At 42.6% G+C, this 25,663-nt stretch overlaps 1 protein-coding gene across 1 annotated transcript in view; it reads left to right on the forward strand.

Moving 5' to 3' along the window:
- The window catches only part of LOC139372677 (hepatocyte growth factor-like), a 29,311-nt gene extending 21,518 nt beyond the window's left edge, over positions 1-7,793 (forward strand). The window contains exons 11-18 of the mRNA XM_071112465.1: positions 2,081-2,211; positions 2,396-2,428; positions 2,534-2,639; positions 2,870-2,944; positions 3,050-3,199; positions 3,309-3,415; positions 3,533-3,675; positions 3,795-7,793. Coding sequence (XP_070968566.1) covers positions 2,081-2,211; positions 2,396-2,428; positions 2,534-2,639; positions 2,870-2,944; positions 3,050-3,199; positions 3,309-3,415; positions 3,533-3,675; positions 3,795-3,974 — 925 coding nt within the window. The 3' untranslated portion in view covers positions 3,975-7,793. The remainder of the gene's footprint in view (positions 1-2,080; positions 2,212-2,395; positions 2,429-2,533; positions 2,640-2,869; positions 2,945-3,049; positions 3,200-3,308; positions 3,416-3,532; positions 3,676-3,794) is intronic.
- The last annotated feature ends 17,870 nt before the right edge of the window (positions 7,794-25,663 follow it).

Genomic DNA, 25,663 nt, shown 5'->3' on the forward strand with positions numbered 1-25,663 from the left:
GGCTAATTGATCATTAGAAACTGTTGTTCTGATTAAAGAAGCAATACATCTGTCCTTCTTTAGATTAGTTGAGTATCTGGAGCATCAGCATTTGTGCGTTCCATAACAGGCTCAAAATGGCCAGAAACTTTCTTCTGAAACTCGTAAGTCTATTCTTGTTCTGAGAAATTAAGGCTTTTCCAAGCGAGAAATGTAAGATCTCGTACAACTCTGTGTAATACTCCCTTCACAGAACAGCGCAAACTGTCTCTAACCAGAATAGGAAGAGGAGTGGGAGGCCCCGGTGCACAACTGAGCAAGAGGACAAGTACATTAGAGTGTCTAGTTTGAGAAACAGACGCCTCAACTGGCAGGTTCATTAGATAGTACCTGCAAAACACCAGTCTCAACATCAACAGTGAAGAGGGGACTCCGGGATGCTGGCCTTCTAGGCAGAGTTCCTCTGTCCAGTGTCTGTGTTCTTTTGCCCATCGTAATCTTTTATTTTTATTGGCCAGTCTGAGATATGTATTTTTCTTTTCAACTCTGCCTAGAAGGCCAGCATCCCAGGGTCGGCTCTTCAACGTTGCCATAATTGTGAATGGGAATATGTGGGAACTATGTATGTGGGAACTCCTTCAAGACTTTTGGAAAAGCATTCCAGGTGAAGGTGGTTGAGAGGATTCCAAGGGTGTGCACAGCTGTCATCCAGGCAAAGGGTGGCTACTTTGAAGAATCTCAAATGTAAAATATATTTTTGGGTTACTACATGATTCCATATGTGTTTTTTCATTGTTTTGATCGCTTCACTATTATTCTACAATGTAGAAAATAGTAAAAATAAAGAAAAACTCTTGAATGAGTAGGTGTGTCCAAACTTTTGACTGGTACTGTATACTAAATAATGTGTGAAATGAGTTTTGATTTAGAATGGAACATTATCATGCACCTGTCTCAGAACAGAGGCAGGGGGAAAAACACATGTAATCTATGCACTTAAATAGTGAATGGAGGACGCTTTTCCCATGGTTCATTTTCATGCCAGCCAGGTAGGCTATACTCCTGTTTTAAAGTGAAGCAATGTGCTTAATATTAGGAAAGTTGAGAAATAAATATAGTAGCCCTAGCCTATAGAAAGCTAATGGGATCCTCCTCTTTTTAATAAGGTCATCAATTGCATAGCCTATAGAAATGTTGCACAACATGAGCTAATGGGCTCTCATGAAGTGTTTGACTTTCGATGTGACTTTCGATCACATTTATATTGATGTCAGAGTGATTAGAGGGACAATAGAGTGTGGAGTACCAGGCAGTTAGCAAGTTTGGAATTTAACTGCGGTCATGACTCATGACTGCCGGTGTGGCGGTAATACGGTTACCGTAACAGCCCTAAGATGGAGTGCCCTCTTCAGAAACACATGGTTGAACCTAAGAGGTCATGGGGGAGTTAACCTGTAGCTGACATGTGGTCAAGTCATATTGGTCTAACAAAGAGTCAGAGCCTGGCTGTTCTCAAGGAGAGAAAAACTGGTCCATTACTCCACTCCACTGTAATGGATGGTTGAGTGGGTGTGTAATAAAGCATCTGGAGGACACACTGCAGGCTTCCTCTGACCCTGAGCCTCTTCCCTTCTCGGAATACTTCAAAGCCAATCGGTTCCTCTGCTTGGCTCCCACCCAGAGGTCAGAGGTCAGCAGTTATTGTTTATGTTAGGGATCACTCTCTCAGCACGCACGCACACGCACACTGTGCGTTGGTGAATGGTCCTCCTCTGAATTCCCCTATTATCATCCTGGAATGTCTGGGAAGGAATTCTGTTGGTGACGTTCCAAACATTGTGATCGTTGCCCTGTGTCACTGTAGGTGTGTGTGTGTGTGTGTGTATGTGTGTGTGTGTGTGTGTGTGTGTGTGTGTGTGTGTGTGTGTGTGTGTGTGTGTGTGTGTGTGTGTGTGTGAGGAAGAGACGGAGAGAAAGAGAGATGGGTAAAGAGAGATGGGTAAAGAGAGAGGCCATACACAGCTGTCTCCTCTCATTATGATGGGCTGACAGTCTGTTTTTAACCGTCTCTCATACTCTCCTTTGCTTTTCTTGTGTGTAGTTGGGACAGAGATGCAGCGGTGGTGGGACAGGAGGCGAGTTTCTGTAGGAACCCAGACAGAGACACACATGGCCCCTGGTGTTATACTAACAGCACTGCTATACCCTGGGACTACTGCAGCATCAAACCATGTGAGTCACACACACACACACACACACACACACACACACACACACACACACACACACACACACACACACACACACACACACACACACACACACACACACACACACACCACACCCCTGATGTAGTGACATTGTCACTGTGTTGTCACTGAGACCTCTATCTTGTGTTTCATGCTCTGTCACACAGGTGTACCATCAAAGAACACCATTCCACAGAGAGGTCAGTCGCTCTACTCCGCCTTCTGGTTTTCATGTTTCATCTTGTATTTCTCTCTGGGTATAAAATGGTTGTTTCAACATAGTTTCCTCTTTCTCAACTTGTCAGTGGAGGTGTCCAATGTGTCATGTTTCATCCATAAGACGACCAGGATAGTAGGAGGAGCTCCAGTCGCCATCACAGACGGAAGCTGGATGGTCAGCATACAGAAACGGTACACACACACACACACACACACACACACACACACACACACACACACACACACACACACACACACACACACACACACACACACACACGCCTGGCTTTGCTTCTCTGTGTTATCTACTGTAGGTATAAACTCTGCTCTAGTGGCAGATGTGTAGACCATTTGTCCAAGTGTTGGGGTTAGCAAAGGTCCATTCCCAGTGTGTAATATCATGTGTTGTGTTCCCTCCCCAGGTCCAGTCACTGGTGTGGAGGTTCTCTCATACGAGAGGAGTGGGTCCTCACTGACAGACAATGCTTCTCCTCATGGTAACTGCACCTCTCTCTCTCTCTCTCTCTCTCCTCTTTTGCTCTTTACCTTTCTTCCTTGCCTCTTTAACTTTACTATGCTTACATCCACCTGTATCCACACAGTGTTCCAGACCTGAGTGAGTATCGTGTGTGGTTAGGTGTATCAGACCTTCGTGGCTTGGCTCCTAACAGCTCCTTCAGACAGGAAGTCTCCATCTCCCATGTGATCTGTGGTCCTGAGGGCTCCAACCTGGCCCTCATACGGCTGGCCCAGTGAGTGCCTGAACAGAATTATACAAACACTCCTGGTCGTATATCGTACGTTTTCTAGTCCTCTATTCTTCTATTCTTCAACAACAACAAAAATATTTATCTCACTCAGGCCTGCCCTCCCTGCAGACAGTGTCCACACCATTCAGCTGCCGGTGGCTGGGTGCTCTATTGCTGATGGCTCGATGTGTAGCATGCATGGATGGGGTGAGACCAAAGGTACACACACATACCATCGCATCCATCAGGATTATGTCATCTAGGAAAGGGACTGGTTACTCATTAGCTGTACTGTTGTCATGACTTTAATCTCCCCTCCTCTCACCTATCACTCAGGTACGGGTCATGAAGGTGTACTGAAGGTGGTCCATCTGCCCATGATCAGTAATGAGAGGTGTAGTGAACAACACAGAGGGAACCTCCACATCACAGACACCAAGATTTGCGCTGGGGGGAAGAAGGACGAGGGCGTCTGTGAGGTAAGGAAGCTGGTGAACTGTGAATGAAATGTGCCTGAAACACATTGAACAGTTCTCTCTCATCAGGAGTTGACTGTATGTTTTTCCTAATGTATGCTTTATGTCTCTCCCCCTGTCAGAGGGACTATGGCGGCCCCTTGGTGTGCCAGGAAGGAGAGAGCAGGGTCATAGTGGGGGTCAGTGTCCATGGCAGAGGCTGTGCCCGTGCCAATCGGCCTGGCATCTTCATCAACGTCCCCTTCTACACCCAGTGGATCCACAAGGTGTTCCGACACTACCCCGAACCTCAGATCAACTAGGCACTACCCTCAGATCAACTAGGCACGACCCTCAGATCAACTAGGCACGACCCTCAGATCAACTAGGCACAACCCTCAGATCAACTTGGCACTACCCTCAGATCATCTAAATATCAAATACAGATAAACCTTTATCCCATCATCAATTAGAGACTCACTCGACCCCCCCTTGATATAGATACACCTGTGGCTCAGTCACGTAAGGACCAACTGAGTCCCTGTGCATTTGAAAGAGGGAAAACTCCAGCCATACAGAAAGATATCAAACGCAACTCCAAACTTGATTCTGGAATTCAGACTCATGGGCTTCTATATGTCTTTGGAGTGGACCTGTGAAGTGGAATGTAATTGTGTTGATCAGACTGCTGGATCGATCCTTTAGATAATATAAATATGTAGTGTTACAGACATGCTACTAAGGACAACAGAGGTGTGGATATGTGGTTGGCTAAACACCATGTGCTGAAGCTGGTAAGGTTTGGATGTTCAGGACTCATATTGTACACAATCAGTAAGAATCTGTAGACAATGTGGTAATAGGGGAGAGTGGGGTAAATTGAGACACCCCTTGTTTCTAGGAAACCATATACAAAATGAATAATGTGACCACATTTTTAGGAAGAGGTCATCATTTCATGGAGTCAGAAGGAAGAAACCACAACCACAAAGTAAATTGAATGTATTGTGTTCCAGGTTCCATGATGCTTCTATCTAAACCAAAGTTAGATGTACATCAGTTGGGGTCTTTATAAGCTACAATATGAGGTCCTAAACCTAGCATTAAAGTGCATCCTTGTAGCTGTGTGGATATAATCAAAATGTTTGCCTTGGTGTAAGTTGAGCCAATGGCCACCATACCCCATGTGTCATGCATATACACTCATGATAGTGCATTTGTATTATTACAGAGCAGACATCATCATGCCCCTTGTATACAAACGTAAAACAAGCAGGGGTCTAGCCGCCTTGAGTTTCTTGAGAGAGCAACCAAGGAAGTGAGAGAAGGGAAGAAGTCAATTTGAGCAGCAGAAAATGATATTTATGACACTGAAGAGGTACATTGATGATCAGCAAGGCTATGACAGAGTAGCAGAGGCACACAAGGTCTCATCTGATGACATGGAGTCTCAGCTTGCTGATCATATCAAGAATCTGGCAGACCAGTTTCATGGGCTTAGCCTTAAATGCAGAGAACTGGCACAACTGGCACATACAAATTGGCACATTGAAGTAACATCTCTATCCCAGGCAACTGGTCAAGAAATGAAAGGGTCAGTGACATTGAACAGAAAGATCTATCTGAAAGTAGGCATACATTTAAGATATACACTATACCACACCCCCATTCCATTAATTCAACTTTGACCTACCAGCACCATCACCCACTATCACAGGTCACCATCACCCACTTACCTCAAGGCGGCTCAACTGACCTTGTTCCTTTGCTCAACTTACCCCACCCATATACATAAGATGTGCCAAAATACCACATTTTTTGAACAAGCTATGTTTTCAAAACTGTTATGTTTCCATGAATTCTGATTATTTCCAGGGATACACAACATCCTGAAATACATTATGAAAGTGTGCTCATCAAACATCTCATTCGAAAATCATGGGCATTAAAATGGAATTGTTCCCCCCTTTGCTGCTATAACTGCCTCTACACTTCTGCGAAGGCTTTCCACTAGATGTTGGAATGTTGCTGCTGGGACTTGCTTTCATTCAGCCAATAGAGCATTAGTGAGGTCGTGTACTGATGTTGGGCGATTAGGCTTGGTTCGCAGTCAGCTTTCCAATTCATCCTGAAGGTGTTCGATAGAGTTGAGGTCAGGGCACTGTGCAGGCGAGTCAAGTTCTTCCATACCGATCTCAACAAACCATTTCTGTATGGACCTCGCTTTGTGCACGGGGGCATTGTCATGCTGAAACAGGAAAGGGCCTTCCCCAAACTGTTGCCACAAAGTTGAAAGCACAATAGCTGTAGCGTTAAGATTTCCCTTCACTGTAACTAAGGGGCCTAGCGCTAATCATAAAAAACAGCCCAAGACCATTATTTCTCCTCCACCAATCTTTACAGTTGGCACTATGGATTCAAGCTGGTATTGTTCTCCTGGCATCTGCAAACACAGATTTGTCCGCCGGACTGCCAGATGGTGAAGCGTGATTCATCACTGCAGAGAACACATTTCCACTGTTCCAGAGTCCAATGGCGGCGAGTTTTACACTACTCCAGCTGTTTCTTGGCATTGCGCATGGTGATCTTAGGCTTGTGTGTGCCCGCTTGGCCATGGAAACCCATTTCATGAAGCTTCTGACGAACAGCTATTGTGCTGACGTTGCTTCCAGAGGCAGTTTGGAACTCTGTAGTGAGTGTTGCAACCAAGGACAGATTATTTTAAAGTGTTATGCGCTTCATCACTTGACGGCCCCGTTCTTTGAGCTTGTGTGGCTTACCACTTTGCGGCTGAGCCATTATTGCCCCTAGAATTTTGTACTTCACAATAACAGCACATACAGTTGACTGGGGCAGCTCTAGCAGGGCAGAAATTGGATGAACTGACTTGTTGGAAAGGTGGCATCCTACTGTATGACGATGCCACATTGAAAGTTACTGAGCTCTTCAGTAAGGCCATTCTATTGCCAATGTTTGTTTATGGAGATTGCATGGCTATGTGATTGAGTTTATACACCTGTCAGCAACGGGTATGGCTGAAATAGCCAAATCCACTCATTTTAAGGGGTGTCCATATACTTTTGTGTATATGTAGATATCTTTGGTAGAAACAATACTATTTTTCACTTGACATAGTGATGCTGAATGTTAAAAAAAAATGGCTCAACCTACCCCAATCTCCCCTACACTTGATTCCTGAAGTTACTTGAATGTACTGAAAATCAAAAGGCAGTAGCTCTCCACTTCTGTAGTGTTCTTCTGTACTATGCCAGTAAGTGTCACAGTGTAAATAGTTTGCTGAGTGTGACTCTAACACTCGGAATGTGATATTGGTCTTATAGACCTGTGAGAGGATGGTGAAGTTGGCCTTTTAGGAATATGGAAAGATCAATATGAAGCCATTGAATGTAAATATGTTTTATTTCTGTATATGTACAGTCTTTTAAAGGTAAAAGGGAATGGATTGCAACTCCAAGCCTTACCAGTGTCCTCTTACCCTCTCACCTCCTTTCTTTCTATTTCCACTTCTCTCCTCATCTCTCCTCCACCCCTCTCTTACTGCAGTAATGTATTCTGTTTGATAAACACACAGAACTCATTACCACAGGCCAGTATGACTGATTCTGTGTGTGTGTGTGCGTGTGTGTGTGTGCGCGCGCGTGTGTGTGCGCGCGTGTGTGTGTGCGCGCGTGTGTGTGTGTGTGTGTGTGCGTGTGTGTGTGTGAATTCTATTGGAGTGAGTTATATTCCCTCCCCTCCCACAACCTCTGGCAGACATCCAGTAACTATCTACTCTGGAAATTAACTTTCACAGAATCTGTTACTGCAAACTGTTACCGAAATGGAGGTGTACTGTATTTTTTATGTTATCATTGTGGAAGTATTAGCCTCTATATCCATCACACGTTGGTCTGACTATTTCACCTGGGAATGTGAGGGGTCAAACAAGTAGGCCCACTTTATAGCTCTTCTTATATTTCATGCATTTCTATTTGAACATTTAGTGAAGTTGTATTCTGTGTGTGTGTGTGTGATGCTGCTATACAATGTTAGATTATCTGTACCTGTATACTCTAGGCTACTGTACATGTATTGTTTTTCATTTGAATACTCCATTTCAATACAGTACTATCATATACCTGTAATAGCCTACACTGTGTTCCTTTCTCAATGTTATTGTGCATGGCACAATGGCCACATACAATGAGTTTGTCTATTTAAAAGGCATTAGGTGGTTGGGAGTGTAATCATTAGACATAATTTCCATTTCAACCTTTCTGGGAGAATTTGTAACAAGGTGTTATAACAGTAGGGCCTAGGCTTCTACAGGTGTCATTTATTACATTTGCTTCAGAAAGCGTCCATAAAATTAACAGAAGGAAATTGTCTTTGACACGTGGCTCACATATCAAGCTCATTAAAAGCACCAATGCTAACATACATAGGACAAGACAATTAAAAGGTAGGCAATAAGTGCAGCATTAGCATTTGTGTCTAAATGTACTGTTTAAAATTGTTATTGCAGAGCGAGGATTTGTTGTGGATATTCACTTTGCCTTTGTACTGTACAAGCGGCCTGGCAGAAGCAATTTGTTTGCTGAGTAGGCAAGTTTGTAGTTGTTTAGGAAGCTGCTCTGAAGTGTATCTCATCGATAGACTACTCCCAGTCTGGAATTTACATCTTTCATGTTTTACCTCCATGGCAGACGAGCTGCAGACGCTGGTCAAACCCTCCTCAGTTGAATCCTAAATGATAGTATTTTTTCCAAGCTAGTTAGACTGAAGCGTTGTGAGAGGTGTTACCTGTCTAGGTTATTCCAAGACCAACAATTATCTGTGGAATCATACTTTATGTTTTGTGTGGACCCCAGGAAGAATAGCTGCTGCTTTCGCATCAGCTAATGGAGATCCTAATAAAATGCCATTATGGAACTCGGCTGCAGTGTCCACTAGGTGGTGATAGCGTACAGGCAATATGTGGAGGAAGAATAAGATTTAAACCATAAGAGTCTAATCCCTTGCTAAACTGGAGGAGGGGGATCATTTTGCTATTTGATTTAGAATTTTAAGACCCCTTGAAGTATAAAAAAATGACATTTGTATATGGCCCTACTATTAGTCCATACAAACACATTGAATACATACATATTCACTACATGGAACAAGAGATAGTCGCCCCCAAAAAGGAAGCTTGTCATGAAGTGTCTGTCCTATATCTGGGAGATGTAACCCCTTATTTATGGAACTAAACAGTCTCCATATATACTTTCATTCATTTTTTCACCTGATCACGGAGGACCTTCAGACGAGTTTTGTGAAGCCTGTGGGTGTCCTAGAACAAAACAACTGACATGGACACTACCGGTCAAATTTTTTAGAACGCCTTCTCATTCAATAGTTTTTCTTCATTGATAGTATTTTCTACATTGTAGAATAATAGTGAAGACATCAAAACTATGAAATAACAGATATGGAATCATGTAGTAACCAAAACATTTTTATTTGAGATTCTTCAAATAGCCACCCTTTGTCTTGATGACAGCTTTGCACACTTGGCACCCTCTCAACCAGCTTCATGAGGTAGTCACCTAGATTGAATTTCAATTAACAGATGTGCCTTCTTAAAAGTTCATTTGTGGAATTTCTGTCCTCAATGTGTTTGAGCCAATCAGTTGTGTTGTGACAAGGTAGGGGTATACAGAAGATAACACTATTTGGTAAAAAAACAAGTCCATATTATGGCAAGAAAAGCTCATGTAAGCAAAGAGATACGACAGTCCATCATTACTTTAAGACATGAAGGTCAGTCAATATGGAAAAGTGCAGTCGCAAAAACCATCAAGCGCTATGATGAAAGTGGCTCTCATGAGGACCGCCACAGGAATAGAAGTCCAGAAATTGCAGCCAAAATAAATGCTTCACAGAGTTCAAGTAACAGACACATCTCAACATCAACTGTTCAGAGGAAACTGTGTGAATCAGGCCTTCATGGTCGAATTGCTGCAAGGAAACCACTAGTAAAGGACACCAATAAAAAGAATCGACTTGCTAGGGCCAAGAACCCCAAGCAATGGAGATTAGACCGGTGGAAATCTGTCCTTTGATCTGGAGTCCAAATTGGAGAATTTTGATTCGAACCACCTTGTCTTTGTGAGACGTGGTGTGGATGATCTCTGCATGAGTATTTCCCACCTTAAAGCATGGAGGAGGAGGTGTGATGGTGTGGGGGTGCTTTGCTGGTGACACTGTCTGTGATTTATTTAGAATTCAAGTCACACCTAACCAGCATGGCTACCACAGCATTCTGCAGCGATATGCCATCCCATCTAGTTTGCGCTTAGCGCTTAATTTGTTTTTCAACAGGACAATGATCCAACACACCTCCAGGCTGTGTAAGGGCTATTTGACCAAGAAGGAGAGTGATGGAGTGCTGCATCAGATGACCTGGCCTCCACAAATCAAATCAAATGTTATTGGTCAATTACACGTGTTTAGCAGATGTTATTGCAGGTGTAGCGAAATGCTTGTGCTTCTAGTTCCGACAGTGCAGCAATATTTAGCAAGTAATGTCTAACAATTTCACTACAAATACCTAATACACACAAATCTAAGTAAAGGAATGGAATTAAAGAATATATAAATACATGGATGAGCAATGTCAGAGCGTCATAGACTAAGATACAGTAGATAGTATAGAATACAGTACAGTATATACATACTGCATGAAATGAGTATTGCAAGATATGTAAACATTATTAAAGTGACATTATTAAAGTGACTGGTGTTCCATTTATTAAAGTGGCCAATAATTTAAAGTCTGTGTATGTAGGCAGCAGCCTCTCTGACGGCTATTTAACAGTCTAATGGCCTTGAGATAGAAGCTGTTTTTCAGTCTCTTGGTCCCACAATCTCCCCGACCTCAACCAAATTGAGACGGTTTGGGATGAGTCAGACCGCAGAGTGAAACAAAAGCAGCCAACAAGTGCTCAGCATATGTGGGATCTCCTTAAAACAGTTGGAAAAGCATTCCAGGTGAAGCTGGTTGAGAGAATGCCAAGAGTGTGCAAAGCTGTCATCAAGGCAAAGGGTGGCTACTTGAATAATCTCAAATATAAAATATATTTTGATTTGTTTAACACTTTTTTGGTTACTACATGATTCCATATGTGTTATTTCATAGTTTTGATGTCTTCACTACTATTCTACAATGTAGAAAATAGTAAAAATAAAGATAAACCCTTGAATGAGTAGGTGTTCTAAAACTTTTGACCAGTAGTGTTCGTGTTCATGAGAATCCACAGAGGTGTGTTTCCTAAACTGTTCAGATGCTACAGGCAGAAGCTGGCAGTTTGGCTGTACCGACTTCTGTCGAGTCCCAAGACGCTTGTGGGGATCGTAGAGCAAAACGGAGAACACCAACGTGTTCGTGAGAGTCTTATCTTCCCTTAGAATCTCTTCTTTCAATATTTTATAGTCCAAACCGCAGATGCAGGGTTGTGTGTATGTCACAGCAGTGATGATGTGTGCTAGAGCAGGGTGCTCCCTGACTGACGGTGTCTTTAGTGTTGGCTGCTCTTATTGCCCTGCACCCACATCATTCCCTACATAAGCCACTATGCATCCAAACACACTTAAACAGGGGCATGCCTAATAGACACTGAAACGCAAGAGATGGAGCTGGAAGGGACAGAGAGGGAGAGGGGATTAAATGCGGAATCCATTGATGTAGCATTAAAGATGTCACAGCCAGCAGAAAATACACAGAATTGACATTTTCTGTTGTGTGAGTTCTGCATGCTACTGCTGACATGCACAACACACACACACACATGGCCACCAGTGTCCCAGCAGATGTGTGGGGGCCATACTCGAAAACTTTTGATTGGACCTGAGGTTTATACTTGTGGTTAAAAATAGCTAGCTGCTGTCTTTTCTCATAGGCCAACCTGGCACAATAAGTAACCTGGCACTATGGGAGGCCAACCAGCTGAGCACATGATTATATTCGATAACAGAATAACAAATCAACCTATCAGATACCTTACACGATAGATCCACCATCCAATTACATTTGTCAAACAGGTCAACTTGGCCACCAGAGGGAGATTCTAAAACCTCCATCTTCAAGTTTTATTTTTTTACCCATGTCTCAGTCATAGGTGCAGTGTGCAAATATACATTACATGACGCTTCCTTGACTAGGCTACTGATGTTACACAAAATTCTAAAGGCACGTTTTTGCATATATGAAAAAATTCAAATGTATTGCTTACTGTTTCACACATTGATTTGCTTTTAGCGATAAAACAAGTAAGAGGATTATACTTTTATATTTGTAGCTAGACTGTAAAAAATTGTAAAAGAAGATGGCGGTCTTGTCAAATAGCTGTATTTCCCTTCTACTTTTCCAAATTTGTGTTGCAGTATGCTAAGACAGTTCGCCCGAAGTTTGAGAGATACCACAGCTGTAAGTTCAAACCCCAAGGAAAATAACACTCCACTGCTGGTCCTCAAGTCAAATAACGCATGTGTGACAAAGCACATAATTATACCAATGCAGAGAAAACAATCATAGGCCTATATGTAAACTGTTATATAATTATTAGGCCCTATCATATCAGTGTGTTTCTCTACAAGGCTGAAAAAATATGTACAGTTGAAGTTGGAAGTTTACATACACTTAGGTTGGAGTCATTAAAACTAGTTTTTCAACCACTCCACAAATTTCCTGTTAACAAACTATAGTTTTGGCATGACGGTTAGGACATCTACTTTGTGCATGACACAAGTCATTTTCCAACAATTGTTTACAGACACATTATTTCACTTATAATTCACAGTATCACAATTCCAGTAGGTCAGTTTACATTTACACAGTTGACTGTGCCTTTAAACAACTTGAAAAATTCCAGAAAAGTATGTCATGGCTTTAGAATCTTCTGATAGGCTAATTGACATCATTCGAGTCAATGGGAGGTGTACCTGTAAATGTATTTCAAGGGTGACCTTCAAACTCAGTGCCTCTTTGCTTGACATCATGGGAAAATCCAAAACAAATTCAGCCAAGACCTCAGAAAAAAAGAGAAACAAAATTAGATTGGCCATAATGACCATTGTTATGTTTGGAGGAAAAAGGGGGAGGCTTGCCAGCCGAAGAACACCATCCCAACTGTGAAGCACGGGGGTGGTAGCATCATGTTATGGGGGTGCTTTGCTGCAGGAGGGACTGGTGCACTTCACAAATGAGATGGCATCATAAGGATGGAAAATTATGTGGATATATTGAAGCAACATCTCAAGACATCAGTCAGGAAGTTAAAGCTTGGTCGCAAATGAGTCTTCCAAATAGACAATGACCCTAAGCATACTTCCAAAGTTGTGGCAAAATGGCTTAAGGACAACAAAGTCAAGGCATTGGAGTGGCCATAACAAAGCCCTGACCTCAACCCTATAGAAAATATGTGGGCAGAACTGAAAAAGCGTGTGCAAGCAAGGAGGCCAACAAATCTGACTCAGTTACACCAGCTCTGTCAGGAGGAATGGGCCAAAATTCACCCAACTTATTGTGGGAAGCTTGTGGAAGGCTACCGAAAACGTTTGACCCAAGTTAAACAATTTAATGACAATGCTACTAAATACTAATTGAGTGTATGTAAACGTCTGACCCACTGGGAATATGATGAAAGAAATAAAAACTGAAATAGATTATTCTCTCTACTATTATTCTGACATTTCACATTCTTAAAATAAAGTGCTGATCCTAACTTAACACGTCAGCCCAGGACCTCCACATCCAGCTTCTTCACCTGCAGGATGGTCTGAGATGTGCCACCCGGACAGCTGATGAAACTGTGGATTTTAACAACTGAAGAATTTCTGCCCAAACTATCAGAAACCATCTCAGGGAATCATCACCTGAGTGCTCATCGTCCTCACCAGGGACTTGACCTGACTGCAGTTTGGGGTCATAACCGACTTCAGTGGGCGAATGCTCACTTTCGATGGCCACTGGCATGCTGGAGAAGTATGCTCTTCACGGATGAATCCCGGTTTCAACTGTATCAGGCAGATGGCAGACAGCGTAGCGTGTATGGCGTCGTGTGGGCGAGCGGTTTTCTGATGTCAACGTTGTGAACAGAGTGCCCCACGGTGGTGGTGGGGTTCTGGTAAAGAACAAAATGTATAAAAACATGTTCCAAATTATAACATACATACATAACATACAACGAACACAATTGCATTTTATCAATGGCTATTTGAATGTATAGAGATACCGTGATTGATATCCTGAGGCCCATTGTTGTGTCATTCATCCGCCACCATCACCTCATGTTTCAGCATGATAATGCACAGCCTCATGTCGTAAGGATCTGTAAACAATTTCTGGAAGCTGAACATTTCCCAGTTCTTTCACGGCCTGCATACTCACTAGACATGTCACCCATTCATTGAGCATGTTTGGGATGCTCTGGATCATCGTGCCAATGTGTTCCATCCTGCCAATATCCAGCAACTTCACACAGCCATTGAAGAGGAGTGGGACAATATTCCACAGGCCACAATCAACAGCCTGCATGAGGCAAATGGTGGTCACACCAGATACTGACTGGTTTTCTGATCCACGCCCCTACTTTTTTTAAGGTATCTGTGACCAACAAATGCATATCTGTATTCCCAGTCATGTGAAATCCATAGATACGGTTCTAATTTATTTATTTCAATTGACTGATTTCCTTATATGAACTATACCTCAGTAAAATCTTTAAAATTGTAGCATGTTGTGTTTATATTTTTTTCAGTGTAGTTAATTTTGTGAAAAAGTTTTGGATCACGTCCAGCTACATCAACGATTTTTATTGGCTGATACGAAATCTGTTATCGGATATAATCATGTGCTCAGTTGGTCGTCCTCAGCATTGTGGCTTATTGTGCCAGGTTGCCCTATGAGAAAAGATAGCAGCGAGCCATTTTAGACCACCCGTCTAAGCCTTGGATCTAAGCAAAAGCTTACGAGTATGTCCTCTTGATGTCTCATCTAGAGGCAGAGAGCGGCGTGACTGCCATGGCTCCTGTCTGCTTAATGACCCGTAGCACACAGCTACTGTCACAGACCATCATGCCTGGCTGACTGTTGACTGCTCATACATGTATGAGGGAGGGAAGGAAGGAGGGACGGAGAGGGAAGAGAGAGAGAGATATAGAGGGCTATATGGCTGATGAAAGTGCTCAAAATACATCACAGTAGAGTACAGCAAAGTACCATATCAGTACAGTACAGTACAGCACAATAGAGTAAAGTACAGTACCAAACAACACATTTTCACTACACCTATCTGGTGTACAGTATGTGACAATATTTTGAAAATGTATTCTTACAGTAGAGTTCAGTCTGAACCAATCATGGACGTCTATGTTTGGCCCAAATCAATAACGGTCCTGGCCCAGACCAACCTACATCTGTGGATGACGGACGTTGAAATTAAAGCCGGTCCAGACCGAACCAAAAAACGACGTCTGTAGACAGACTGATCAAATGTCAACTACTTTTCAACGTCTATGGACATCCAGTGTCGGTCGGTGCTTAGTGGGTGAGGATACTGGTTACAGGAAATGGAAAAAGAGAGGAAACTCATGAGTAGGTGTCAGTAAGAGTAGGGAGAGATGACATTAACTGGATAGAGAGAGAGAGAGAGAGAGAGAGAGAGAGAGAGAGAGAAGGATGAGAAAGAGGCAGAAAGAGGGAGATAGACAGAAGGATTTTCAGACTTGGTTTGACCACCAGATGACAGAAAGAGAAAGAAAACAGTTCTGAGCTGAACATAACAGTATGACAGTGGAAGGGAGGATAGTAGCATTTCGCTACACTCGCATTAACATCTGCTAACCATGTGTATGCGACAAATAAAATTTGATTTGATTTGACTCAACTGTGGTTTGTGACTAGTATGACTTCCCCGTTGTAGCCAATTCAACTGCAGTAATTCCATTACCATTTTTTTTTGCAATTTTGCTACCAATTTAAAAAACCAAATAAATACCAGTAAAAACACTCACTAATTGGTAGGTCTACCTTTACTTGTTTCTTCTGTGAACTTTCATTATTCTCCATCCTCATGAGGGAAAGAAATTATAAACTACAGTGCCTTGCGAAAGTATTCGGCCCCCTTGAACTTTGCAACCTTTTGCCACATTTCAGGCTTCAAACATAAAGATATAAAACTGTATTTTTTTGTGAAGAATCAACAACAAGTGGTACACAATCATGAAGTGGAACGACATTTATTGGATATTTCAAACTTTTTTAACAAATCAAAAACTGAAAAATTGGGCGTGCAAAATTATTCAGCCCCTTTACTTTTAGTGCAGCAAACTCTCTCCAGAAATTCAGTGAGGATCTCTGAATGATCCAATGTTGACCTAAATGACTAATGATGATAAATACAATCCACCTGTGTGTAATCAAGTCTCCGTATAAATGCACCTGCACTGTGATAGTCTCAGAGGTCCGTTAAAAGCGCAGAGAGCATCATGAAGAACAAGGAACACACCAGGCAGGTTCGAGATACTGTTGTGAAGAAGTTTAAAGCCGGATTTGGATACAAAAAGATTTCCCAAGCTTTAAACATCCCAAGGAGCACTGTGCAAGCGATAATATTGAAATGGAAGGAGTATCAGACCACTGCAAATCTACCAAGACCTGGCCGTCCCTCTAAACTTTCAGCTCATACAAGGAGAAGACTGATCAGAGATGCAGCCAAGAGGCCCATGATCACTCTGGATTAACTGCAGAGATCTACAGCTGAGGTGGGAGACTCTGTCCATAGGACAACAATCAGTCGTATATTGCACAAATCTGGCCTTTATGGAAGAGTGGCAAGAAGAAAGCCATTTCTTAAAGATATCCATAAAAAGTGTTGTTTAAAGTTTGCCACAAGCCACCTGGGAGACACACCAAACATGTGGAAGAAGGTGCTCTGGTCAGATGAAACCAAAATTGAACATTTTGGCAACAATGCAAAACGTTGCCAAAAAAATGTTTGGCGTAAAAGCAACATAGCTCATCACTCTGAACACACCATCCCCACTGTCAAACATGGTGGTGGCAGCATGGTGGTGCTTTTCTTCAGCAGGGACAGGGAAGATGGTTAAAATTGATGGGAGGATGGATGGAGCCAAATACAGGACCATTCTGGAAGAAAACCTGATGGAGTCTGCAAAAGACCTGAGACTGGGACGGAGATTTGTCTGCCAACAAGACAATGATCCAAAACATAAAGCAAAATCTACAATGGAATGGTTCAAAAATAAACATATCCAGGTGTTAGAATGGCCAAGTCAAAGTCCAGACCTGAATCCAATCGAGAATCTGTGGAAAGAACTGAAAACTGCTGTTCACAAATGCTCTCCATCCAACCTCACTGAGCTCGAGCTGTTTTGCAAGGAGGAATGGGAAAAAAATTCAGTCTCTCGATGTGCAAAACTGATAGAGACATACCCCAAGCGACTTACAGCTGTAATCGCAGCAAAAGGTGGCGCTACAAAGTAATAACATAAGGGGGCTGAATAATTTTGCACGCCCAATTTTTCAGTTTTTGATTTGTTAAAAAAGTTTGAAATATCCAATAAATGTCGTTCCACTTCATGATTGTGTCCCACTTGTTGTTGATTCTTCACAAAAAAAGACAGTTTTATATCTTTATGTTTGAAGCCTGAAATGTGGCAAAAGGTCGCAAAGTTCAAGGGGGCCAAATACTTTCGCAAGGCACTGTATATTATAGATATGAGGGTTTTTGGTAATGGAATTTTAAGGCACAGGGCAATGTTTCTTAAACGTACACAAGGCAAATAATTTAGTTTGTGTGGGTGCACAATGAGTTCTGAGACAGACAGGAGGAGAGATATTTAAACCACAGGACTCCTACTACAGACCTCGTGTCACGCCCTGGCCATGGAGAGGTTTTTATTCTCTATTCTTGGTTAGGCCAGGGTGTGATGAGGGTGGGCAGTCTAGTTTCTATATTTCTATGTTTTCTATTTCTTTGTGTTTGGCCGGGTGTGGTTCTCAATCAGAGGCAGCTGTCTATCGTTGTCTCTGATTGAGAATCATACTTAGGCAGATTTTTCCCACCTGTGTTTTGTGGGTAATTGTTTTCTGTTTTGTGTTTCTGCACCTGACAGAACTGTTTGTTGTCATTTTTGCTCTTTGTTATTTTGTTCTAGTGTTCAGATTTTAATAAACATCATGAACACGTACCACGCTGCGCTTTGGTCCACTCCTTCTTCTTCAGACGAGCGTTACAGAACTACCCACCACCAAAGGACCAAGCAGCGTGGTAAGGAGGACTGGACATGGGAGGACATCCTGGACGGCAAAGCATCCTACACGTGGGAGGAGATCCTGGCTGGAAAAGATTGCCTGCCATGGGAGCAGGTCGAAGCAAGGAAGGCAGCTAGGAAAAGGGCGAAGGATTACACGGGGACAAGACTGGCACTAAAGACCGGGTGGCCACTCCCAAAAATGTTTTGGGGAGGGCACACGGGGAGATTGGCTGAGCCAGGTTGGAGACCTTAGCCAACTCCCCGTGCTTACCGTAGAGAGTGTCGTACTGGTCAGGCACTGTGTTATGCGGTGGAGCATCTTCAGTACGCTTTCTTAGCCCGGTGCGCTACATCCCAGCTCCCCGCATCTGCCGGGCTAGGGTGAGCATCCAGCCATTACGCATTGTGCCAGCCCTGCTCTTCAGACGTCTCTACAGCCCAGAATATCCTTCCCCCGGCTCTGCGCACTGTGTCTCCAGTGCGTCTGCACAGCCCAGTGCGTCCTGTGCCTGCGCCCCGCAGGTGCCGGGCCAAAGTCACCATCCAGCCAGGACGGGTGATGCAGGCTCTTAGCTCGAGACCTCCAGTGCGCCTCCACGACCTAGTGTATCCTGTGCCTCTGCCAAGGATAGGGCCTCCCGTATGTCTCTCCAACCTGGTGAGTCCTGTGCCTGTGCCCAGAACTAATCCCCTTGTATGTCTCCCCAGCCTGGTGAGCCCTGTGGCACCTCCACATAGCAGATTTCCCATACGTCTCCTCCCTTCAGTGATGATCCATGGCAAGAAGCCTCCAGTGATGATCCATGGCACGAAGTCTCCAGTGATGATCCATGGCAAGAAGCCTCCAGAGATGATCCATGGCAAGAAGCCTCCAGTGATGATCCATGGCACGAAGCCTCCAGTGATGATCCATGGCAAGAAGCCTCTAGTGATGATCCATGGCAAGAAGCCTCCAGTGATAATCCATGACAAGAAGCCTCCAGTGATGATCCATGGCACGAAGACTCCAGTGATGATCCATGGCAAGAAGCCTCCAGTGATAATCCATGACAAGAAGCCTCCAGTGATGATCCATGGCACGAAGACTCCAGTGATGATCCATGGCAAGAAGCCTCCAGTGATGATCCATGGCAAGAAGCCTCCAGTGATGATCCATGGCACGAAGCCTCCAGTGATGATCCATGGCACGAAGCCTCCAGTGAGTAGTCATGGCAGGAAGCCTCCAGTGAGGAGTCATGGCACGAAGCCTCCAACAAGGGCCTCCAATCCGGGGCCTCCACTGACGGTCTCAAGCGACGGCCTCCAGTCCGGCTCCAGCCTCCAGAGACGATCTTCAGTCCGGAGCCTCCAGAGACGGTCTCCAGTCCGGAGCCTCCAGAGATGGTCTCCAGTCCGGAGCCTCCAGCAACGACGGTCTCCAGTCCGGAGCCTCCAGAGATGGTCTCTAGTCCGGAGCCACCAGCAATGACGGTCTCCATTCCTGAGCCTCCAGCAACGACGGTGCCCAGTCCGGAGCCTCCAGCAACGACTGTGCCCAGTCCGGGGCCCTCAACGAGGATGCCCAGTCTAGGGCCCGCTATGAGGGTCCCCAGTCCGGGGTCGGCGGTGAGGGTCCCCGCACCAGAGGCGCCACCAAAGTGGCAGAGGGGGGTCTACGTCCCACACCAGAGCCACCGCCGTAAAGGAGGCCCACCCGGACCCTCCCCTTTAGAGTCAGGTTTTGCGGCCGGAGTCCGCACCTTTTGGGGGGGGGGGGGGGGTTACTATCACGCCCTGGCCATAAAGATGTTTTTATTCTCTATTTTGGTTCGGCCAGGGTGTGACTAGGGTGGTGTTAAGGTATTTTTTTTTATCAATAATGACTAATTATGTATACATTTCAATCAGGACTGACTACTCAGAATACTATTATGTTACTGTATAGATGTATGAATTTTCTTTTAATCCTAGTTCTGAATATAATGTGTGTAATTATAATCACGAATTAGAACAATGACTGTCTGTTCCTTTGTAGAAACGAATGAACTTATCGTCAGACTAGCTAGAATGCAGGAAGACCTTGGCTTGGAAATATATTATCTAAATTGGTGAGAGACGATGTAGGAAGGCTTGAGAACTATACTGCCATTGTACCGGAGTGGAGGAGAGACGGGACAGTCCGAAACCTAATGACGCCATTTTCAGTTTATAACCTGCTGTAAATTTTATCATGTTCATTACTCTCGAGAATAAACGCTAGTGCTTGATTTTGAGACTGGTCTCTGCCCATTTTATGCAAATAAGTTTCTTACAAATCCTTTGAAATGGGCTGAGTGTATTAATTTAATTGGGTATTGAACATATAGGAATTGAATTGCTCTAACAATTGGTCCTTCGAACGCCGGGATTAAATACTTGTCTCTGCCATCTGAAGGTAGTACGCTGAAAATCGTGCACGGGCGGGTCTAGTCCCGTTATTTTAAGACCTGGCCTCTGAATTGAGGTTAAAGAACAGGCCGGTATACACCCCAGACTGACAGGGAAGGTGACTAGATCCAACGAACATTGCTATTCCCAGTCGGCGACAAGGTCAGTAGCCTATATTCTCGATTCTGGGGGGAATGATTTAAGTTATCTTTGATTTGATGTTCTAAAAGGTTTAGAATTTATCAAGAATAGGAGCTTTGCTATTCCAAACAGATCCAATGGGTTGTGTATGACCGATATACACTGGGTTTTGTATATATACTGGCAGGTTCGCGACAACCTGGGGTTAAGTGCACACCATAAATAAACTAGCTTAATAGATCCGGGTGCCTTGGAGGCCAGAGTGGTTATTAAGACGGGACAGGCAGTCCAAATGAGGAGGGGAGGGAAGCCAAAATCTAGAGGAATGGATAAAAGCCAAATCTATAGACAAAAGGTTCCAGGAGAGAGGGAAGCCTAATATAGCGAAGTGAGACAAGATATTGGTGTACTTTAAAAGTCCTATGAGGCAACATGAAATAGGAGGTTAACTAGGGATTTAAAACCCCTGGGTAATAGCTTATAGTTGTAAGGGTGAGACATGGTATCTGATCGAGAGTCAAAGCTATAGACAACGTTTCCACAAAGGAGAAAACAAAGGAGAGAACTAGGTAAGGGTAAACAACACATACATAGAAATACATACACATAGATAGTAAGTACGAACATTGCTACTAGGAGCGGCAAGGATTTATTAAACATGAGTAGTAAATCCTCAGAGGAGGTCCCGAAATTAACGGGAGATAAGAAATATATGCAGATAGAGGATATTTTAGCCAGACATGGAGGAGTAAGTACGAATTTGAAAGAAAAACTGGAATCAATGATTAAACAAATAAATAGGGTTAGTGGAGACAAGACAGATAAACAACGGGCAGAGGGGCTAAATACAGCTAGGATGTGGTTAGCCGAGGCGAGGAAGAGAGCTGTGAACAAAGGGAAATGAAGAGAGGCACCCAAAGTCTGACTCAGACAAAGACGATGATGAACCCTGAATAGAAACTGATACTGCTAAAATAGTCAGGAAGCGTTTAAATTAGGACTATTTTCTGGGAATTCTCGGTGCCGGAGTTTGCGACTACAGAAAATTATAATAATATGGTCATTGGCGGGGAGTTTCTGTCATTCCAAGTAGTGTTGGTGGTTCAGTGGTTAAATAGGTGCCTTCCAAGCTTGAGATCTGAGTTCGCTTACCGGTAAATTCTTTTGACTAAAATGTGAATTTTTTTATTGTAATTCAACTATTTGTACGTTTTTCCTGGAAAAATACGGTCGCTAGTGTTTGTATACGATATGAACTGAACGTTTTTAATAGGTTGTTTAGGTTGAATTGAGAGAATAATTCATTCAAAATAATGGCGAGGCAATTTTGATGTAATACGTTGTGTTGCCCAAAATGATCTGCTGGAATAATATATTGAGACGGGAGTCGTATTTAAATAAATGTATCATAGAAGAGAAAGTTACCTAAACCTGATGAATTCTAAGGAATAACAGAGAGATACGATAAAGTTTTGTGCCATCAGGATGTTATATTTTTTTATGAATCGACTGACATACGATATAAATTTAGCAAAGAACATGGTACGTTTAAATTTTGGGGTATAGAAAGTTGGGAAGTTCGATTGGTTTTACTTTTTCGATAGAATTTAAAGCAGAACTCAATCTGAATAGGGGATATATTTTTGACGAGAGACAGGTTGAACTGCTGCATCATTACGTTGAATACACAATAATGTTCCTAAAATTATGACAGAGAAAATTGGTTGTGTCATTTAGAGGGAAGTACATTTTTAAAAAGTAGCGGAATATCGTCAGGATAGTCTGAAAAGATGCTACAGCTAGCAACAGAATTGCTAGGCGTTCCATGGGCTATTTTTGGCTATAATATATGGAGGTAAGAATAGTTGAATCGTAAAAAGTTTTGGTTGTTTCCCGGGTATGGATTTTTGGTTAGGTAACGCCAGTGAATTCGAACAAGAAGTTAACGTATTCTAAACACTATCTGTTTTCATTACGGGGAACAATGAAAGGTCTACAATAGGGTATGGCTGTCTGGGAGTGTTTTATTTTAAAGGGACAGTGCACGTTTATCACAATTGTGTGAGTGTAATGGCAGGGTATAAAGTATTTTGGTGAGACAATTTGGAGAAAGACTGAATGAAACATTGAGGAAATTTAAAACGAATGATTTGAGGGTATTATCATAATTATTAGGTTTTGTTTTTGTAGTAAACGTTTGGGTTAAGGGGATTACCATGTTTCCAGAGATAAGATATCTTAAAGGGGTACACTCACATATGGAATTTTAAGAGTTTTATTTTCTGAGTTTTAATTAGACGAGTACATTTTTTAAAGATAAAGGGTTCTTTAATGTGTCTAATATGGTATGGAACACGAATGTAAAGGGGTAGTGTAACTTTTGACCAGTTTTCATGGCATTCTCAGGTGGTCTGATCAGCCACAGGGGGGAGCCATTTGAATATGAATTTGTGGTCATGGGTGGTACTGGTTTTTAAGGTAAATTAATTATAATGGAGTTTATAGCTCTTGGACATAATTATTAGTTCAGAACCACAATTATTAGTTTTGAACCACAGAAGATGGTATTTTGAGGTTTGGGCTGGACACAGTTTAAGCCAATAGAGCAGGAAAATACATGATAGAAAAGGTGATTTTGTAAGCATTACAATTATTTATGAATATAAATACGTTGCAGTTCTTAGGGATGGTAAATTACGGTAGATAAGGTATCTCAAACTATGCAACATATATTAAATTATTGATGTGACTGATTTTTAAGTTTAACCCATGTTATTTTTTAGATAAAAAACAGTGGATTCCCGAAGGAGAGATTTCATTAACACAGGAAAGGGATATGATATGGTTAGCATTTGTTTTGGCTTTAATTAACCATTAGAATATTTTTATTTTAAAGTAGATAAGACACTTGGCAGAGAATTGGTACAGGATAGATATGAATGGACTCCCAATGGATAATTGGACAAGTGGAGAATGAAAGGGGCATTCCAACATGATAATGCCAGAACATAAGGATAATTGACTAATCTTACCTAAGTCATTGTTTAGGTTAGGCAAGGTTGTTACCTGGGAATAGCCAGGTATCAAAGGGGGGATGGGTAAGTTGTGGTCTAGGATAGGAAACTTAGTGGCCTATTGGATAAACTAATAATAAAAATGTAAAAAACAAGTAGGCATAGAAGTTAAAGATATAATCAGATAGAACATATGAGAAACTGTTTGTTAAACCACTAGAATGTTACTTTAGCAGTATCCTTCGGGTCATTGTCCTGCTGGAAGGTGAACCTCCGTCCCAGTCTCAAATCTCAGGTTTCCCTCAAGACTTTCCCTGTATTTAGCGCATTCCATCATTCCTTCAATTCTGACTAGTTTCCCAATCCCTGTAGATGAAAAACATCCCCACAGCATGATGCTGCCACCACCATGCTTCAGTGTAGGCATGGTGTTCTCATGGTGATGAAAGGTGTTGGATTTGTGCCAGATATAGTGTTATCCTTGATGGCCAAAAAGCTACATTTTAGTCTCATCTGACCAGAGTACCTTCTTCCATATGTTTGGGGAGTCTCCCACATGCCTTTTGGCGTGCACCAAACTTGTTGCTTATTTTTTTCTTTAATCTTATGGATCAAATCCCGTTAACGGGATTGATTTGACAACATCCGGTGAAATGGCAGAGCGCCAAATTCAAATTAAATTATTATAATTATTTATCTTTCATACAATCACAAGTGCAACACACCAAAATAAAGCTTAACTTCATGTAACACTTAGATCATGTAACACTTAGATTGCACACAGGTGGACTTTGTTTAACAAATTATGTGACTTCTGAAGGTAATTTGTTGCATTAGATCTTATTTAGGGGCTTCATAACAAAGGGGGTGAATACACATGCACACACCATTCATTCATTTCTTCTTTTTTTGGGGGGGATTTCATTTCATTTCACTTCACCAATTTGGCCTATTTTGTGTATGTCCATTACATGAAATCCAAATAAAACATATTTTAAATTACAGGTTGTAATGCAACAAAATAGGAAAAAACGCCAAGGGAATGAATACTTTTGCAAGGTACTGTTTCACTATTTTGTCAAAAAAGTAAGACTGTTATTGTTTCCCTTCAATAAAATGCATCAAAAATACGTTCTGCACATTTCTGCTACTTTTCTGCTATACAAGTGCTATCTCTTGCTAAAACATTTGTTTACACCTATGCAGTACCTTCAGAAATAATAAACCTCTACTTTAGTAAAAAAAAAAAATGTTCACAGGTGTGTTGTTATAATAAAAACGAGTGGTGTCCACTGATTGAATGCAGTCTTTCTGTGTTGTGAAGAGGGAAAACCCAGATATTCATGAAGATTGTAATGAATGACAGGTTGTTTCTTCATGCAAAAAATATTTGGGGTTTAAAATTCAATTCAGCTGCTTTATTTTTAGGGTTAGGTGAAGGCGGGTCATTTTTTACCATTAGGACAAGGGGAGTATACAGAATGTTAAGACTACACAATGGTTAAGGCATTCACTTTCTGACACTTTCTGGGAAGCCTCTCTTCCCCTCTCCATCTATGTGGTCCTGCTCTCCGATGAAGCCATCTAGGATGGATGGATGTGTAGATGGGTGGATGGGTGGATGGATGGGTGGATGCGTGGATTGGTAGATGGATGGATGGATGGATGGATGGATGGATGGATGGATGGTTGGTTGGGTGGATGGGTGGGTGGGTGGGCGGGTGGATGAACAGGTGGATGGATTGATGGGTGGATGGATTGATGGGTGGATGGATGGATGGATGGATGGATGGATGGATGGATGGATGGGTGGGTGGATGGATGGATGGATGGGTGGATTGATGGAGGGATGGATGGTAGGTTGGTTGGGTGGATGGGTGGGTGGATGGATGGGTGGACGGGTGGATGAATTGATGGGTGGATGGATAGACAGATGGATGGATTGATGGGTGGATGGATGGATGGATGGATCGGTGGATGGATGGATTGATGGATGGAGGGGTTCAAGCTGTGTCTGTAGGTGGCATCTCTTCGTCTCCTGTTCTAGTATCACATGAAAGTTCTCTTACATTTTGAAGTGTGTGTGTGTGCATGTATCTGTGCGTTTGTGTGTTTGTGTGTGTAAGTGACAG

The sequence above is a fragment of the Oncorhynchus clarkii genome, chromosome 2 (genome assembly GCF_045791955.1).
Source record: "Oncorhynchus clarkii lewisi isolate Uvic-CL-2024 chromosome 2, UVic_Ocla_1.0, whole genome shotgun sequence".
Taxonomy (NCBI): Eukaryota; Metazoa; Chordata; class Actinopteri; order Salmoniformes; family Salmonidae; genus Oncorhynchus; species Oncorhynchus clarkii.